This window comes from Trifolium pratense, linkage group LG2, assembly GCF_020283565.1.
Source record: "Trifolium pratense cultivar HEN17-A07 linkage group LG2, ARS_RC_1.1, whole genome shotgun sequence".
Lineage (NCBI taxonomy): Eukaryota > Viridiplantae > Streptophyta > Magnoliopsida > Fabales > Fabaceae > Trifolium > Trifolium pratense.
The window spans coordinates 43785857-43804728 of NC_060060.1; the positions used below are offsets into that span (position 1 = coordinate 43785857).

General features: G+C 37.2%; 1 protein-coding gene, 1 long non-coding RNA gene and 1 pseudogene across 2 annotated transcripts; 1 reads left to right on the forward strand and 2 right to left on the reverse strand.

Moving 5' to 3' along the window:
• Window positions 1–1134: 1134 nt before the first annotated feature.
• LOC123906120 lies at window positions 1135–9815 on the forward strand (annotated as a pseudogene).
• Window positions 4600–9146, reverse strand: LOC123906121. The gene is made up of 3 exons (XR_006808765.1): window positions 9036–9146; window positions 7847–7848; window positions 4600–4733 (listed from the first exon to the last, which is right to left on the reverse strand). It is a non-coding gene; the product is annotated as an uncharacterized LOC123906121 (long non-coding RNA).
• A 969-nt stretch (window positions 9816–10784) lies between the features above and the next one.
• LOC123904758 (short-chain dehydrogenase TIC 32, chloroplastic-like) lies at window positions 10785–17808 on the reverse strand. The gene is made up of 5 exons (XM_045954383.1): window positions 17663–17808; window positions 11473–11551; window positions 11264–11348; window positions 11076–11122; window positions 10785–10961 (listed from the first exon to the last, which is right to left on the reverse strand). Exons 1-5 carry the CDS (start codon window positions 17806–17808, stop codon window positions 10785–10787), a joined length of 534 nt encoding a protein of 177 aa, XP_045810339.1.
• Between the last annotated feature and the right edge of the window lie 1064 nt (window positions 17809–18872).

Sequence of the window (18872 nt, forward strand, 5' to 3'; positions counted from 1 at the left end):
CTCTTGGTTGGGATTTTCTATGGCAGGTAATTTACCTTCTGGCACATGAAAACATCAAATATAAACATCAAAGTAATGCAAGATCCAATTCATAAATTATTTTTTTGACAAAACACTTCGTGCTGTACAAAGAACAAATACTCATACCCCCACAAAATAACATCTAAGAAAATGGCAAAACATAAATTACTATTTCCTACTTCCTCTGTTATGTTTAGATCACATAAAATAATCCAACTAATTGTTTCATCCAATTACACGCATTCATTTCAGTTTTGTTGAATAACTGATGCATGCGATCTATATATATTATAGATCAAATAAATCAATTATTCAATGAATTTGAAAAAAGAATCTTTGATTACATTTGAGACCAGAGGGAATAAGTGTTATTCATATAGTATTTTTTTTTTAAAAAAAAACTGTCTAAACGGGACGGGGTCAAGCCTTTAGATTTTTGAGTAGGTTGGGTGACAGATCGGCCATAGGAGTACTCCGGGATATAAACCAGGGCAACTAACGTCGAGCATACGACGATGCCGCCCCCATCTATTGTAGTGGTTTGAATTTTCAGATCAACTTCAAGTTTCAACTTACTAAAGATTCAATTAATGATGATTTGGACTTCAACGCGATAAATCCGTAGACTTGGGTATTCCTAACACTTTGATTTTGTTACTTTTGTAGGCATTGTGCCGTTTTATGCTATTAATTTAATGCCAAGAATGAATCAATTATGAATGAATACTTTACTACATTCAACTCATAAAATGAATAGCAAATTGATGAGGAGTATTAATTCCAAACGCCAAGTAACATACTATTCTTTGCCTTTCAAAATTGTTCACATATAAATCAAACTTGGCAACCATACCTTTGAAAGTGAACAAGTTTTTTACTCATTGATCAAATGAATGGACATGATGTTTCATATGAAAAGATTCCCAATTTTGTATATTTACTCATTGATGTGTGCCTTCACAACTTGTTTCTTTTTGTCACTGTCATGTACCTTCACAAATCACAACTTGGTTTTTCTTCCTCACTGTCGTGTACAATAATAATGTATACTGATTGTTTGATTTGTTTAGCTAGAGGAGCCAACTTTGAAAAGTTATATGACAACTATAACCAATCATTTTATAGATAATCTTTGAAAACAAATAATTTAGCAAATTCATCTTTCAAGAGCAACGTTATCTCAAAGAATGCCTCACAAGTCACAACTTGTTTTTTAACTCTTTTCTCAACTTGTCAACTTTGATACTAATCAGAGGAGCCAACTTTGAAAACTTACCCAACAACTATAACCATTCATTTTATTGATAATATCTGAAAACAAATAATTTAGCATATTCATCTTTCAAGAGCTAAACTTTGATTCATTCCAATTCTCATACACCTGAAAATGGCTTTCAATTTAGTAGGAACTTTGATTTCACAACTGACACCTTATGTCCAAGAGGAGTATGCAACATTTAAAGGTGTTAACATACATGCTGAAAAGCTATTAAGTAATCTCGGTGCCATTCGTGCTGTCCTAAAAGATGCTGATGAGAAGCAAATCACAAGTGATGGTGTGAAACATTGGCTGCAGAACCTGACTGATGCAGCACATGTTCTTGAAGATATATTGGACGAATGTTCAATAGTTTCCGAAGCTTACAAGGACAAATACTCCATCATCCATCCTAAGAAGCTATATGCGCATCGTAGCCTTGGAAAGAAGATGAAAAATGTTGCTGAAAGGATTGATGCTATTGCTGAAGAAAGGGTCAAGTTTGGATTAAATACGGGAAACATGGAGCATCGTCTTGAAGATGATGTACGGCGCCAAACTACCTCTGTCATCACTGAACCCCAAATTCATGGAAGAGATGAGGATAGGGAGAAGGTTGTTGATTTTCTTGTCAATCATGCTTGTGACAGAGATGAACTCTCTGTATATTCCATTGTTGGCCACGGTGGATATGGAAAAACAGCACTCGCTCAACTAGTTTTCAATGATGAAAGGGTAATTGCTCACATTCCTTTGAAAATATGGGTTTGTGTTTCTGATGATTTCAATATCATGAAGCTTTTCCGGTCCATCATAGAAATCGTAGATGGAAAAAATCCAGATCTCATTTCCTTGGAATCAATGCAAAAAAAGGTTCAACAAATTTTGCAAACCAAAAGGTATTTGCTTGTCCTTGATGATGTTTGGAGTGAAGACCCAGAGAATTGGAGCGGGTTCAAGTATCCGTTGCAAAATGGAACAAAAGGTGCATCAATTTTAGTCACTACTCGACTTGAGACTGTTGCAAGCATTGTGGGACCTCATCCTGCTCATCATTTGGTAGGTTTATCAGATGATGATATTTGGTCAGTGTTTAGACAACAAGCTTGGTCATTGTTTGGACCAAACAGGGAAATGCGTGCGGAGCTTGTTAAGATTGGAAAGAATATTGTGAGAAAATGTGGTGGTTCAGCTCTTGCCGCCAAAGCACTAGGAAGCCTTTTGCGTTTTAAAACTGAGGAACATCAATGGGATTCTATAGAGAAAAGTGAGATTTGGAAGTTGTATGATGATGCTACCAAGTCTGCTTTAACACTGAGCTACTACAATCTAAAATTATCGTTGAGGCCATGTTTTACCTTTTGTGCTATATTTCCTAAAGATTTTAAAATGGTGAAGGAAGATCTAATTCATCTTTGGATGGCCAATGAATTTATTTCGTCCAGAGGAAATTTAGAGGTGGAGCATGTAGGCAATGATATGTGGAATGAACTATGCCAAAGATCATTTTTTCAAGAAGTTGAAACTGATGGAAAAGGTAAAGTTACATTCAAAATGCATGATATATTCCATGATATTGCTAGCTCCATTATGGGACAGCAATGCTTAGCTTTAGAAACTGCTAGCTTGACTACTTTGTCAAAAAGAGTTCATCATATTAGTTGTTTCAATGTTGATGAAAAATTCCAATACAACTTGATTCCGTTCAAAACTGTAGAATCCTTGCGGACTGTTCTTCAATTTAATCAGCCTAAATCAAGTTTAAGTGTGTTTCCATCAATCACTCCTCTCCGAGTATTAAGTACAAACTGTTCTCAACTCTCAGCCTTGAAGAATTTTATCCATTTGAGGTACTTGGAAATTTATGATAGCACCATTGAAACCCTGCCTGAGTCTATTTGTAGCCTAAGAAAATTACAAACACTAAAACTTGATGATTGTTCCAGTCTTATTAGTCTTCCCAAGCAATTGACACAACTACAAGATCTCAGACATCTCGTGATTACAAGTGTTTCTCATTAAGATCAATGCCTACTAATATTGGAGGGTTAACTCATTTGAGAACATTAAGCACTTTCATTGTTGGTTCGAAGGGTAGGTTCGGTTTAGCAGAGCTACATAACTTACAACTAGGAGGCAAGCTACACATCAAAGGCCTTGAGAATGTGTCGAATGAAACAGATGCCAGAGAAGCTAATTTAATTGACAAGAAGGAATTAAGTCAGTTATACTTGTCATGGGGTGGGGATGTTAATTCAAAAGGCAGTGGTACTGGCGCTGAGCAAATCCTTGAAGCCCTTGAACCTCACAAAGGTCTCAAATATTTTGGGATGAAGGGTTATAAGGGAATAAATATTCCAAATTGGATGAGAAATACTTCTATTTTGGAAGGTCTGGTTGAGGTTATACTTTACGACTGCAGAAACTGTGACCGACTTCCTCCACTTGGTAAATTACCATGTTTAGCAACTCTTTTTGTGTCTGGAATGAGAGACTTGAAGTACATTGATGATGACTTGTATGAAGGTGCGACCAAAAAGGCTTTTCCATCATTAAAGAAAATGACATTACGTGATTTACCAAATTTAGAGAGGGTGTTGAAAGCTGAAGGTGTAGAGATGCTATCACAACTGTCCAACTTGAGCATAAAGGGGACCCCAAAGCTTGCATTTCCAATATCCCTTCCATCTGTTGAGACTTTTTATGCTAGTTGGAAAATTGAAGATTCTAATAATGATGGTGCATCTTTCCTGAGGGGAATTGCAGGTAGTATGCATAATCTCAAAAAACTTTACATTGTAAAATTTATGAACTGAAGGTACTACCTAATGAACTCAACTGTCTCAGTTCCCTACAAGAACTACACATTTTCAAATGTCATGAGCTTGAGTCTGTCCCTGAGTGTGTACTGCAAGGTTTGAGTTCTCTTCAAGTTTTGACATTTTCATCGTGCAGTAGCTTAAAATCCTTGTCAGAAGGTATGAAAAACCTGACTTGTCTTGAGAGTCTAGTATTTGCATTTTGCAGTAGCTTAGAATCCTTGCCGAAAGGTATGAACAGCTGTAAGAAAAAACAAAGGCTATTGTAAAGTGGTGGAGAAGAAGGTTAGAGAAACTAGAAAACTAGAAAGACAATAAAGTTTTGGAGGAAAATGTTATGTTGCTACTTGATGGATGATTCAAGGTACATTGTGAACTCCTATTTATAGTAGAAGGAGCAACTACTTAGCTTACATGCATGAAGACAAGTGTCAAGAGAAATACATGCAACATAACAAGTGGTAAAGGAAATACATGCATCTATACAAGTGGTAAGGAAACTACATGCAATAATACAAGTGTGATACTTGCAACAAGCCAAGTGTATCACATACAAAATGTTATGGAGGGATCCTACAATGGATGGGCTTGGATCACAATGGATATGGGCTTAAGAAGAACATCAATTTCTAACACTCCTCCTTGATGTTTTTCTTGAATACTCCAAGCATTGACCTCAACTCTTCAAACTTTCCCTTGGAAAGAGCTTTAGTCATTATATCTGCAATTTGATTTTCTGAATTGCAATGCTCCAAACTGATTTCCTTTGATTTTTCAGCTTCTCTAATAGCATGATATTTAACCTTGATGTGTTTGGTTCTTCCATGTTGGACTGGATTCTTTGCTATGGCAATAGCAGATTTGTTATCCACCCATATGACAGTAGCTTTGCTTTGAAATTGTCCCACATCTGATAAAATCTTCCTTAGCCAAATAGTTTGATTTGTTGCTGCAGCAGCAGAAATATACTCAGCTTCAGCTGATGATTGGGCGACCACTTCTTGCTTCTTTGAATTCCATGAGAACACAGCACTGCCAAATGAGAAAACATAACCAGAGGTACTTTTGGCATCATCTACACTTCCAGCCCAGTCACTATCTGTATATCCTTGGAGGTCTCCACTTTCATTTTTCAAGAAATGCAAACCATAATCAGTTGTACCCTTTATATACCTCAAAACTCTCTTAGCTGCACCAAGATGAACTTGACTTGGAGAATGCATAAACCTGGAAAGTAAGCTAGCAGCAAACATTATATCAGGTCTGGTTGCTGAAAGATACAACAAACTTCCAATTATACTTCTATAAATAGAAGCATCTGCACTATTATCACCATCATCCTTTGATAATTTTTCATTCACAACCAGAGGTGTGGAAACAGGCTTGCACTTATCCATATGAAACTTCTTTAATACCTCCAAAGCATATTTCTTTTGTGAAATGAAGATTCCAACATTTGACTGAAAAATCTCCATTCCAAGAAAATATTTCATTTCACCCAAATCTGTCATCTCAAATTCATTCTCCATAGCTTGCTTGAATTGTCTTAGAGAATTGGATTCATTCCCTATAACCAACAAATCATCAACATACAAGGAAACTATTAGCTTCACTTCATTCTTCGACCACTTAACATACAAAGTAGCTTCATTTTCACTTCTTTTAAAACCACTTTGCAGGAGATAGCCATCAATTCTGCTATACCATGCTCTTGGTGCTTGTTTTAAGCCATAGAGGGCTTTGTGAAGCTTGTAAACTTTATTTTCACTTCCTGCAACCTTAAAACCTTCAGGTTGGTCGACATAAATGTCTTCATCAAGCAACCCATTGAAAAAAGCTGATTTAACATCAAAATGATAAATTTTCCAGCCTAATTTTGCTGCTAAGGCAACCAACAGCCTAATTGTATCATGTCTTGCAACAGGTGCAAAAGTGTCTGAAAAATCAACACCATGTTGTTGAAAATAACCTTTTACCACCAATCTGGCCTTAAGTTTATTTATAGAACCATCAGGATTGAGTTTGGTTCTATAAACCCACTTAACACCAATAACCTTTTGATTTTCTGGTTTGTCTACAAGCTGCCATGTTTGATTTTTCTCTATCATCTTCATCTCCTCCTGCATGGCAACTTTCCATCCTTCAACATTAGCAGCTTCAGCATACCGTGTAGGCTCTAATGTAGCTATATTGCACCTTGCATAAATATCATCCAAGGTTCTAGTACCTCGGATTGGAAAATCATCATCACTATCATAGTTTGAATTTTCATCTTCCAAACTATCTTCAGCAGGCAATACCTTACTTGAACCTTCTGCTTGACTTTTCTCCCAATTCCATTTAGAGTACTCATCAAACTTCACATCTCTGCTAACCAGAATTTTTTTGGTCTCCAAATTATAAATTCGATACCCTTTGGAGTTACTGCTGTACCCCAAAAAGATACCAACCACAGATTTGGTTTCCAATTTATCTCTTTTCACACTTGGAACGTGAACATAACACACGCATCCAAATATTCTTAAATGTTCAACAGATGGCTTTCTTTCATACCATGCTTCAAAGGGTGTTTTTCCCTTCAAGGCTTTGGTAAGCAACAAATTCAGCAAGTAAACTGAGGTGTTTACAGCCTCAGCCCAAAAAGTTTTAGGAATACCTTTCTCAAAGAGCAAACACCGGGCCATCTCCATGATGGTCCTGTTCTTCCTTTCACTCCATTTTGTTGAGGAGTGTATGGAACAGTAAATTGATGGTGAATTCCAGCTTGCTCACAAAAGGTTTTAAATTCCCCTGCTGTATACTCAGTTCCATTATCAGATCTGAGCTTTTTAATCTGACAATCAGTCTCTCTTTCAACCATAAGTTTGAAACTCTGAAATGCAGGAAACACATCCGACTTTTGCTTAAGAAAAATTACCCAGCTCATCCTTGTAAAATCATCTATAAATAGCAGAAAATACTTGCTGCCATTTAAAGATGTCATTGGCATCGGACCACACACATCAGTGTATATCAGCTGTAACTTTTCAGAAGCTCTCCAGGTTGACGCAGCGGGAAATGACAATCTACTTTGTTTTCCATATTGACATACATCACACATGTCAACAACATCTTCGATGATTGGTAAATTTTCAACCAAATCATGAGAACTCATTTGTTTCACGGTTGAATAACTAAAGTGACCCAACCTTTTATGACACAAGGAGGAATCATTAACACTACTTGAAAAAGCATGCATGGTTATTTGTTTCCACTCTATTGGAAAACTTTTACCCCTCATTTCAACATTCATTAACTTAGATCCAGAAGGATCTAAAATAGTGCATCTCTTGTCTTTGAAATGCAATGAATAGTTCTTCTCCATCATTTGCCCCACACTTAAAAGACTTTGATTTATTTCATGTACAAATAAAACATCTGAGATATATTTGATACCTGAGGGAGTTTCAACAGCTACAACACCTTTTCCTTTGACATCAACATGTTCTCCATTGCCAATAGTAACTTTAGAGAAGAATGACTTATCAAGTTCCTTAAAAATGTCAACATTATGAGTCATGTGATTGGTGCACCCACTATCTATTAGCCATGTTTCTTTGCTACTTCCGGATGAATAGCAAGAAGCCATGAATAATTGCTCCTCTTGTTGGTGGTGTTCGACAACTTGGGCTTGTTGTCTCTGCTGGTTTGCTTTGTTTTTGCAAACCTTCTCCACATGACCAAGTTGATTGCAGGCTCTGCATTTAACATCTGGTCTATACCAACAATGCTTCTCTAAATGAGTATCTTTTTTGCAATGTTGACAAGTTGGAAACTTCTTTTTCCAGCTCTCTCCTTTGTTGTTGACATCCTCCTTTTTTCCTTTCCCTTTCTTCTCACCAAAAGGTTTTTTCCCAAAACTATTGTAGCTTTGGTTTTTGCCTTTGGTGTTTGCCACAAAAGCACCTTCAACACTTTCTTCCAACCTTAAAGATCTTCTCTGCTTAGTAGCTTGCAAAGCATTAACAAGCTCTGCAAGTGTGATTTGAGAAAAGTCCTTAGTTTCTTCGAGAGAAGATATTTTTGCTTCAAACCTCTCGGGAAGACACACTAAAATTTTTTCCACAACTCTTTGATCACTGAGATCCTCTCCCAGCAATCTGATTTGTGAAACCACCTTCGAAATTCTGTCAGAAAATTCTCTAACAGTTTCGGTTTCTTTCATTTTTAGTGCTTCAAACTCTCTTCTCAAGTTCAACACTTGCATCTTCTTTGTTCTTTCACTCCCTTGGAACTCTTCCTTCAGCTTGTCCCAAGCTTCTTTTGCAGTCTCAAGATTCAAGATCTTGATAAATATATCATCATGTAAAGCTGCATGTATTATGGCAAGTGCTCTTCCTTCTTTTGCCACTTCCTCATTGTGATTTCTTATTTGAGCTACTGTTGGGTTGTTTGGAAGAGCCGGTGGGGTGCTTCCATTTTCCACAACATCCCATAAACTTTGAGCTCTCAAATAAGTTTTCATTTTTGCAGCCCACAAATGATAGTTTTCTCCTACAAACATAGGAGGTGGAGGTAAAGAACTATTGTTGGAAGCCATTTATGGTGTATAAAGGTTTTTTTATGAATGTTTTCTTGTTCTTGCTGGTTTTGTTTCCTCACAGACCCGTTAAGATCAATGAAGCTCTTGATACCATGTAAGAAAAAACAAAGGCTATTGTAAAGTGGTGGAGAAGAAGGTTAGAGAAACTAGAAAACTAGAAAGACAATAAAGTTTTGGAGGAAAATGTTATGTTGCTACTTGATGGATGATTCAAGGTACATTGTGAACTCCTATTTATAGTAGAAGGAGCAACTACTTAGCTTACATGCATGAAGACAAGTGTCAAGAGAAATACATGCAACATAACAAGTGGTAAAGGAAATACATGCATCTATACAAGTGGTAAGGAAACTACATGCAATAATACAAGTGTGATACTTGCAACAAGCCAAGTGTATCACATACAAAATGTTATGGAGGGATCCTACAATGGATGGGCTTGGATCACAATGGATATGGGCTTAAGAAGAAAATCAATTTCTAACAACAGCCTAACTTCCCTTCGTCAATTGACAATCTTCGATGGAACTTTACCAAATGGCTTAGAAGGTATTCCCTCGCTGCAAAATTTGAATTTGTCATATATTGATTCTCTTGTAACCTTGCCAGACTGGTTGGGGACCATGACTTCTCTTCAAACATTAGAAATCCGTTGGTGTCCCAAATTAACCGCATTACCAGCTAGCTTTAAAGAACTCAAAAACTTGCATGAATTACGTATTTATGAATGTCCTAATCTGGTGAAGCGATGCAAGAAAGAAACAGGGGAAGATTGGCATAAGATAGCTCATGTACCAAAATTGGAATTCGATTTATCATCTAATGTTATACCAATAAATGTGGATGCAGAGAAGGGGAATTTGAGGAGTTTGTTGATGACCTGTTGGTTTTCTGATACTTATCAATTTGACGAGTTGGTTGATGACGTGACAATTGCTGAATCTATGATGTAGGGGAATTTATTAAATTCAATTTATTTAATTATTATTGTCGTTTGTTTCGTTTTGGTTATTTGGCACCTGTATTTTGTGCTTTTTTTTTTGTTTGGTTCATTTTTTTTATTTTTTATATTTGGTTTGTTTCACGTATATCAAATGACTTAAAGTTATTATAGTTGATTTTGAAGTAAAGACTCGTTTGGTCCGGTTTTTTTTAGAGCTTATGTTAACAGCTTATGTAATTTTATATATTATGATAAGTTTGTCAAGGTAGTTTATGATAAAATAGCTTATAAAATTACAATTTTCACTAGTGTGAACTTATAAAATAGCATAAAACGTAATATATATTGCATAAGTTGTTTGCATAAGCTCTAAAAAATGCTAGACGAAACGTACCCTAATACCTATATTACATTTATACTCAAAAAAAGAATTATTGTGTTTATTTGAAAATAATTATGCATTTAATTAGAAAAAATATAAATTATGCATTTTTTTTACTGATAAAAAATTGTGATTCATTCACAAAATAATTGTAGATATATACATTTGGATAGAAACTATTTATAGCACAAACTATTTATGCATCTTTAGGACGCAGGTTCAAACCCTTCTGCAAATTAAAATTGATTTTTTTTATATAAAAAGAAAAAAACAGAGCAAAATGGAAAATGGGAGTGTGTTAGAGTAGAACTATATTATTTTTTATTTTCTTACAACCTCCTTAATTATTTTGAAAATACTGAAAAATGACAAAAATAATAACAAGTAAATTGCAGTTGAAGTAGTATAATAAAAATAAAAAAGAAAATTTAATTCAGAATCAAATTTATCCTTAAAGACGACATTTATAATAACTGTATAGTTTTAAATTTATCAAGGATAGAATTTGGAGGAAGATAAATTCTTGGAGTAGTCGACACCTCTCTCAAGCAGGCAAGGAAATTATGATTAAATCTATTTTACAATCCATTCCGACTTATGTGATGAGCATTTTTCTTCTTCCAATTACTCTTATTGATGAAATAGAAAAAATGCTCAACTCGTTTTGGTGGGGTCATAGTGGTAACAATGGCCGCGGATTACACTGGCTCTCTTGGGAACGCCTCTCGGTAAGCAAAGATTATGGAGGTATGGGCTTCAAAAAAAATAATGCTTACAACTTAGGAGTGATAATATAAAGTTTTAATCAAATTTGAGCTATACTCCCATAGTTTCCTTGCAAGCTCTTGATCACCTGCTTGTGAACTTGTTTCAGCTAAATTACAGTCCACAAAGTAGCAACCGCTCAGCCCTTTAACTTGTGGATGCAATGCGACATAACATGTGGTTGCTGCTCCCTATGATAACAAGAATTAGAGGAAGTTTTCTATGAATTTATTTACACATATCTTGCGCTAGACTGTGACCTGTAAGAAAAAAGAACTAAACAAATTCTTCAGTTAGATTATTACCTGTTGTATACTTTTCATTGCGTATCTACCAATTAGACCAACAAATCCTGCATAAGGAATACGCCCGAATTGTCAATATGTGCATTGTGCACCATCCATCAATGCGAACAAGAAGTTGAATGTTGATCTAGTTTTTTGGCATAAAATCTTTTTTGAGACGAAAAATAGAACGGGAAAGATGGAATTACCATCGATTAAACTGTGATAACGAAATAGATTGGTGGCAATCGCTCCTGGGTTAAGTGAGTTTGCAGTAATTATTGTGCCCTCCTCCTGTTATAAATAAACATCCATTAGCATAACAAAACCAACAACGATAAATAGTAAAACATAAAAATATCTCGCATTTCAAAGCTTCGAAGTTGCTTAACATAAAAACCTCAAACAAGTGAGTCACCTTTAGATATCTTGCAAGTTCATTAGCATGCAAAACATTGGCAAACTTTGACTGTCCATAGGCAGACAAACTGTTATACCTGAAAAATGTGAACATTATTGAAAATGTCAAATACTTGATTTTATATATCATACAATCACCGATGAGAATTAAAAGAGCTGAGGGGGAACATTTGCAAATATCATTAATATAAATGATTGTACTGAAATTTATGCCATTAAGAAACTGTTACCCTGATTCATCATTAATCTTATCGAATCTAATCTAATCCCTTCAGAATATGATAATTTATGACGTCTTGATGCAACATTTACAATCCTTCCTTCTTTCTTCGGTTTAATGGCAGTTTGTTTCATTGTTTCCAGCAGTAAGTTTTGTTGGGAAAGATAACACAAAACACACCTAATACAAGGTCGGCGGATGATTGATTATCCCTGGATCAAACTTTTCCCACTATAATAATAATAACAATAACAATGGAATAACAAGAATTTCTTCTGTTTAATTGAATAATAATACAAATTGATTATTACTGATGACAAATCGTCACACTCTCTAATCCATGCCTATTTTAGCAACATTAGATACATTTTAGTAAGTTTTTAGCAATAAATATAAGAGAAATCTAACCATTAGCTTGATTACTTGTTTTGCAAGAAAACAGGAAAAACTGCAGGAAATGAATGATTTTCACTACGCTGGGGGCGTAGCCCATCACGCGCCGCGTGATGGAGCTCACAGGGAGCCAAGATTTTTACTCTGATCACGCGCGGCGTGATAACTGACCACGCGCGGCGTGAACCTTTGTGCAGAAACTGGATTGCTCTCTGACTTGCCTACGCGCGGCGTAGCTTTGGACCACGCGCGGCGTGAAGCTTTGCTGAAGAAGAAGAATGCTCTCTGACTTGATTACGCGCCGCGTGATTCTGTTACCACGCGCGGCGTAGTTGATGAAATTGCAACCACGCGCGGCGTGATGGATCTGGCGCGCGGCGTGGTTGCCTTCTGTATATATATTTTCTGCATAATTCTGTTTTCTGGGTTGGAAAATTCTGCGAAAATTGGACTACATTCTGGTCTTGGAACTTGAAGATCGTGATTCACACTCCAGCGGAGAGCTCCAAGCGCATCAGATCATGGATTCACAAGCCGTGGCGATGAAGCGAGGAAGGGTACGAAGAACGATGAGGAGCTAAACTCCCTCGGAGGTAGAATCTAGGTAGTTTAGGATGTAGTTCATCTGAATGTAACCTGCAATTGTGTAAGATCATACTCTCTTTATAGTATTCATTCAATTCAAGTCTGTTTCTAATGCTTTACAATCCTTCATTAGTGTTGTAATGATTTTGAGTTAAGTCACGTGCGAGAGTATTGATTTAATGTCTGAACTGAATTGAATTGAGCGCTCGAGTGTCTCCGGTCGAGAGATTGAGGCATAGAGTGTAGCAAACGATTGACGCGCGTTAATATCATTCGTTGTAGGTAGCTTCCGCCCGAGAGATCGGGGGAGTATCGACAACGAATAGAGTGGATTTTGACAAGAGATTGCGATTCACTATTTTGTCGATCTAGTTGTGAATACTTGAGTAGTTCTTATACATTGTAGGTTGCATGCGGTTAGCTATAGCCTAGATGATTCCGATGATTCTACCTCACTTTTTCCATATTATCAAGCACATTTTCTAGCAATTCGTTACTCAACATACCCCCAATTCATGTGTATTTTTTGTATAATGTCTATGAACACCGTTCGACTAGTTTGATCACACAATCCCTGTGGATCGATATTTTATTACTACGTGATTTTCGTGCACTTGCGAAATTTATCATCAAGTTTTTGGCGCCGTTGCCGGGGATTGTGATTGATTCGACAAGGCGATAGTGTTCATATTTTCTGTGTTTTCTTTATTTTTCTATTTTATATTTTCTACCGGAACGTTCTACTTGTGTGCTTCCTTGTGCATGTGGAGAACAGGTCCAATTGAGCTGGAATTCGATTCTGAGATTGAGAAAGCAGCACGAGCAAATCGTAAAGTGGAAGGAAGACATGTTTGAATCATACAATCAAGAGGCACTTTTAACTAGTTGCAAGTTCAATAATGTGTTTCTACAAATCATTACCAAACAATTAGAAGCTCAATGTATGGTGCAAGCAACCTTTCAAAATAATCCTCATGTCAACACCTTCAATCTTGGAGTGAAGAATCACATGGATTGTTCTTATGGAGCTAATCTGAATCAAGCATTTCCTCAAGATCAACATTTTGAAGATCACCTTGAATCTTTTGAAGATACTCTTATCTTGGCCATGAAGATGACTCAAAGCAATTTTGAGGTGATGAAGGCAAACCAAGAGGTGTCAAGCGAACGTCATGAAGCCTCCATCAAACATCTCGAAAACCAAATGGGTCAACTAGTAAGTCAAGTCTCTTCTCTACAAACTCAAAGTGGTTTTTGTGGAAACACCACGGATCCTCGTAATGAAAGTTGTAATTCCATTAATTTGAAAAGTAGAGAAGTTTCATCACAAAAAGTAGTGGAGAATCCTAAGAATGATGAGAGTAAAAATGGTGTAGTTGAAAAGATGAAGGATGGTGTAGTTGAAAATAGAAGAGAAAATAAGAAAGAAGAAAAAAATAAGGAAGAAAAAGCTTATGAGGGTGAAGTTGAAAAGAGAGTGGAGAATGAGTCTAGTGCCAAGAAAGGCAAGAAACCTCTTGTGAAGGATTCCAAGTTTCAAGTTCCTTCACCATATGCTAGAATGCCTTATCCTAGGATGAAGAGGGTCAAGAACCAAGACCTTGAAGTTTGTGGAGTGGTATCCGAATGTTTCAGAGTGGAAGTGCTAGAGGAAGTGGTAATAGATGAGAAAGAAGAAGAGTGGGATCATGAGATTGAAATATTTCTTCAAAACTTGGATAACCCCCTAGAAGAGGAGAAAGAGCCAAAGGAAATAAAAAAGCCACCGGAATTGAAAGAACTTCCTCCTAAATGGAAGTATGTGTTTTTGGGTGGCGACTCTAGGAAACCCGTGATCATAAGTGATTTGCTCACTCCACTAGAAGAGAATGACTTGTTGAAAGAAGCGGAGAAAGTGAATGACGACCTAGGATGGGACTTGGATGGTGTGGTTCCTATCTATTGTTTGCACAAGATGGCCAAAGAAGAAGAGCCCGATCCGGTTGTAAATCCTCAAAAGTCTTCCACTTCAACATTGAAAGCTTCGGTGAGGAAAGGCTCTAAGAAATCTCCATCACGGTCTAGTAAGAAGGAAAGAACCAATTTGAAGACCAAAGGGGAAGATCTCAAGAGTGATTCGGGAAGTGTGAAATCATTACTATTTGATATTAATATTGCTCCTTTGAATGAAGAAAACAAGAGGAGCCGGGTTGAATCAAAGTTGAAGTATCCTCCCTAAACTTGTGATGATGAAGCGTCAAGCTAATGACGAGAAAGAAGCGCTTCATGGGAGGCAACCCATGAGTTTACGGTCCTTTCTTCCTTTTCACTCTTATGCTACTTTATGAATAATTGTTTGATGTTGCTTGGATATTGGCTGGATGTTTTATTTGTGTACTCTGAATTTGAATCTTCTTTTGTTTAATTGTGGAATGGTTTTTACCTTTAGAGTTCGTTTCAATACTTTGGCATGTTCTTTCTAGTTACTTGAGTATCAATTACTTGATTTTCTCCGTGTGTGATATGTGAAACTTGCAGTGCAATAGCTTGTTGCACTCATGTGATCAAGAGGCAAAGGAAGGGAACGCACACTTTTTGACCGGTTCTTTGATTCGACCCAACCGTGAGGTATTGAGCCAAACACTCATTTTTCTTCTATGTGTGATATCCACTCATGTATTGTCTCTCGATTTTGCTTGTCGTCTTTTTATTTGATTGGTACTTTTGTAGCACACACGAGGCATGTTTCTTGGTACCTTTGAGCCTTTCTATCCACCCTTACTTATAATTATCCTTTGCTTAACCAATTTGAGCTGAAAAAGAAAATGTTTTTGCAAAACCTTAAGAAATTTTTGATGAAAAAAGGAATGACTTTCTTGGAGGTTAGGCACCTAATTAGTGGTTGATGCACATTGCTCACCACTAAGTTTGGGGTTGCTCTTTGGAATTAGCAACAAATAAAGTTTGGGGTGAGGGTACTAGAGAACTTACAAAAAAAGTTTTGATTTGAAAAATTGAGAAAAATTTCAAATTTTGCAAGGCAAAGAAAAAAAGAAACAAAAGTGAAAAAAAAAAAAGAGATGTTTGTGAAAGAAAAATAGAAAAGAAGTACAAAAAGAAGTGATAGCCTTGAGTTCTAAGAATAGCAAAACTTTGTTTGATGATTGAAAAAGTTCTCTAGTCCACTTTAGTTCAAAGGAAAAAGGGGTTTTGGTTTATGGAAATGTTCGTTGACTTATAGGGGGATCTAACTCCAAGTTTTTCTACTACTTATCCCAAAATGTCACCATCCACCCAAGCCAAGCCACGTTATAACCCTAAAAGACCTCTAATGTGTGTGCACAAAGTGAACCGAAGGAATTCTTAGACTACTTGCAAAATTATTGTTGACTTGCATTGATGTGTTGATTTGAGTGAATTACCAAAAAAACTGAAGAGTGCATGTGAGTAGTGTGATGAAATCATAGAGCTTTGGTCGAAAAGTGTGAACTACTTGAAAATGCCTTGCGGGAACGGTTGTGCAATTGAGCAATGTTTGCAGGTGGATCATTGATCATCAGGTGAGTCTCACGTATGTATGATTCGAGTGAATTTAAGGAAAATGCCAGGGTCTTGACACGAAAGCTTGAGGTAAAAGTTGTTTCCTTGAGGACAAGGAAAGGTTTAAGTTTGGGGTTGTGATGACAAATCGTCACACTCTCTAATCCATGCCTATTTTAGCAACATTAGATACATTTTAGTAAGTTTTTAGCAATAAATATAAGAGAAATCTAACCATTAGCTTGATTACTTGTTTTGCAAGAAAACAGGAAAAACTGCAGGAAATGAATGATTTTCACTACGCTGGGGGCGTAGCCCATCACGCGCCGCGTGATGGAGCTCACAGGGAGCCAAGATTTTTACTCTGATCACGCGCGGCGTGATAACTGACCACGCGCGGCGTGAACCTTTGTGCAGAAACTGGATTGCTCTCTGACTTGCCTACGCGCGGCGTAGCTTTGGACCACGCGCGGCGTGAAGCTTTGCTGAAGAAGAAGAATGCTCTCTGACTTGATTACGCGCCGCGTGATTCTGTTACCACGCGCGGCGTAGTTGATGAAATTGCAACCACGCGCGGCGTGATGGATCTGGCGCGCGGCGTGGTTGCCTTCTGTATATATATTTTCTGCATAATTCTGTTTTCTGGGTTGGAAAATTCTGCGAAAATTGGACTACATTCTGGTCTTGGAACTTGAAGATCGTGATTCACACTCCAGCGGAGAGCTCCAAGCGCATCAGATCATGGATTCACAAGCCGTGGCGATGAAGCGAGGAAGGGTACGAAGAACGATGAGGAGCTAAACTCCCTCGGAGGTAGAATCTAGGTAGTTTAGGATGTAGTTCATCTGAATGTAACCTGCAATTGTGTAAGATCATACTCTCTTTATAGTATTCATTCAATTCAAGTCTGTTTCTAATGCTTTACAATCCTTCATTAGTGTTGTAATGATTTTGAGTTAAGTCACGTGCGAGAGTATTGATTTAATGTCTGAACTGAATTGAATTGAGCGCTCGAGTGTCTCCGGTCGAGAGATTGAGGCATAGAGTGTAGCAAACGATTGACGCGCGTTAATATCATTCGTTGTAGGTAGCTTCCGCCCGAGAGATCGGGGGAGTATCGACAACGAATAGAGTGGATTTTGACAAGAGATTGCGATTCACTATTTTGTCGATCTAGTTGTGAATACTTGAGTAGTTCTTATACATTGTAGGTTGCATGCGGTTAGCTATAGCCTAGATGATTCCGATGATTCTACCTCACTTTTTCCATATTATCAAGCACATTTTCTAGCAATTCGTTACTCAACATACCCCCAATTCATGTGTATTTTTTGTATAATGTCTATGAACACCGTTCGACTAGTTTGATCACACAATCCCTGTGGATCGATATTTTATTACTACGTGATTTTCGTGCACTTGCGAAATTTATCATCAATTACAACTCTCACCAACAAATATGGTGGATAACCTCTCTTTTGGATTTGCTCTCAAAAGGATTTCTTCACACTCTGATGATAGAAATGAAAACATGAAAATGAATTTATAGCCAGAGCATTCCAACAATAGGTGGCTATGAGAAGTTTCCTCATTTTCATTCACTACAAATTCTCTCATGCGTTTAATTTCATTTTCTATAATTGATAGTGATTACTCATTCTTTATATCTCCACATAAAGAGGAAATACTATCAATCTCCCCCTTCCGATTTAGGTGGAGGGATCCATCAGTCCAGCAGCTCTCCTGCAGAACTCGTACTTGTCCTTCGGTAAAGACTTGATCATCATATCTGAGCAATTATTATCAGTGTGAATTTTCTCAAGCTGTAGTTGCTTAGAATTTAACATATCACGTATCCAGTGATATCTCACATCGATGTGTTTTGACCTCGAGTGAAAACTTGAATTCTTGCTCAGGTGGATTGCACTTTGACTATCTCAATGCACGACGTACTTCTGCTGGTCTTGCCCTAATTCATGCAAGAACCGCTTCATCCATAACATTTCCTTGCAAGCTTCTGTAGCTGCAATAAATTCTGCCTCTGTGGTAGACAAAGCAACACACTTTTGTAGCTTAGACTGCCACGATACAGCTCCCCCTGAAAATGTAATCAAGAATCCAGAAGTTGATTTCCTAGAATCAATATCTCCCGCCATATCTGCATCTGTGTAGCCAATTAGTTCAGGATTTCTACTTCCAAAGCACAAACTCATTTTGGAAGTTCCTCTGAGATATCGCAAGATCCACTTCACAGCATTCCAATGCTCCTTTCCTGGATTGGCCAAGAATCTACTAACAACACCAACCGCGTGTGTTATATCTGCTCGTGTGCATACCATTGCATACATCAAGCTTCCAACAGCTGAAACATATGGCACCTTGTTCATCTCCTGTTTTTCAATTTCAGTTGCCGGACTCTGCTTTGAACTAAGACAAAAGTGACTAGCAAGTGGAGTAGCAACTGGTTTTGCCTTTTCCATGTGAAACCGCTCTAACACCTTCTCGATATATTTTTCTTGTGATAGCCACAGCTTGTGCTCCTTCCGATCACGACGGATGGACATACCAAGAATATGTTTTGCCGGTCCCAAGTCTTTCATAGCAAAATATTTCTTCATTTCATCCTTCAACTTGCTGATCTTCTCACTATTTTGTCCAACGATCAACATATCGTCAACATA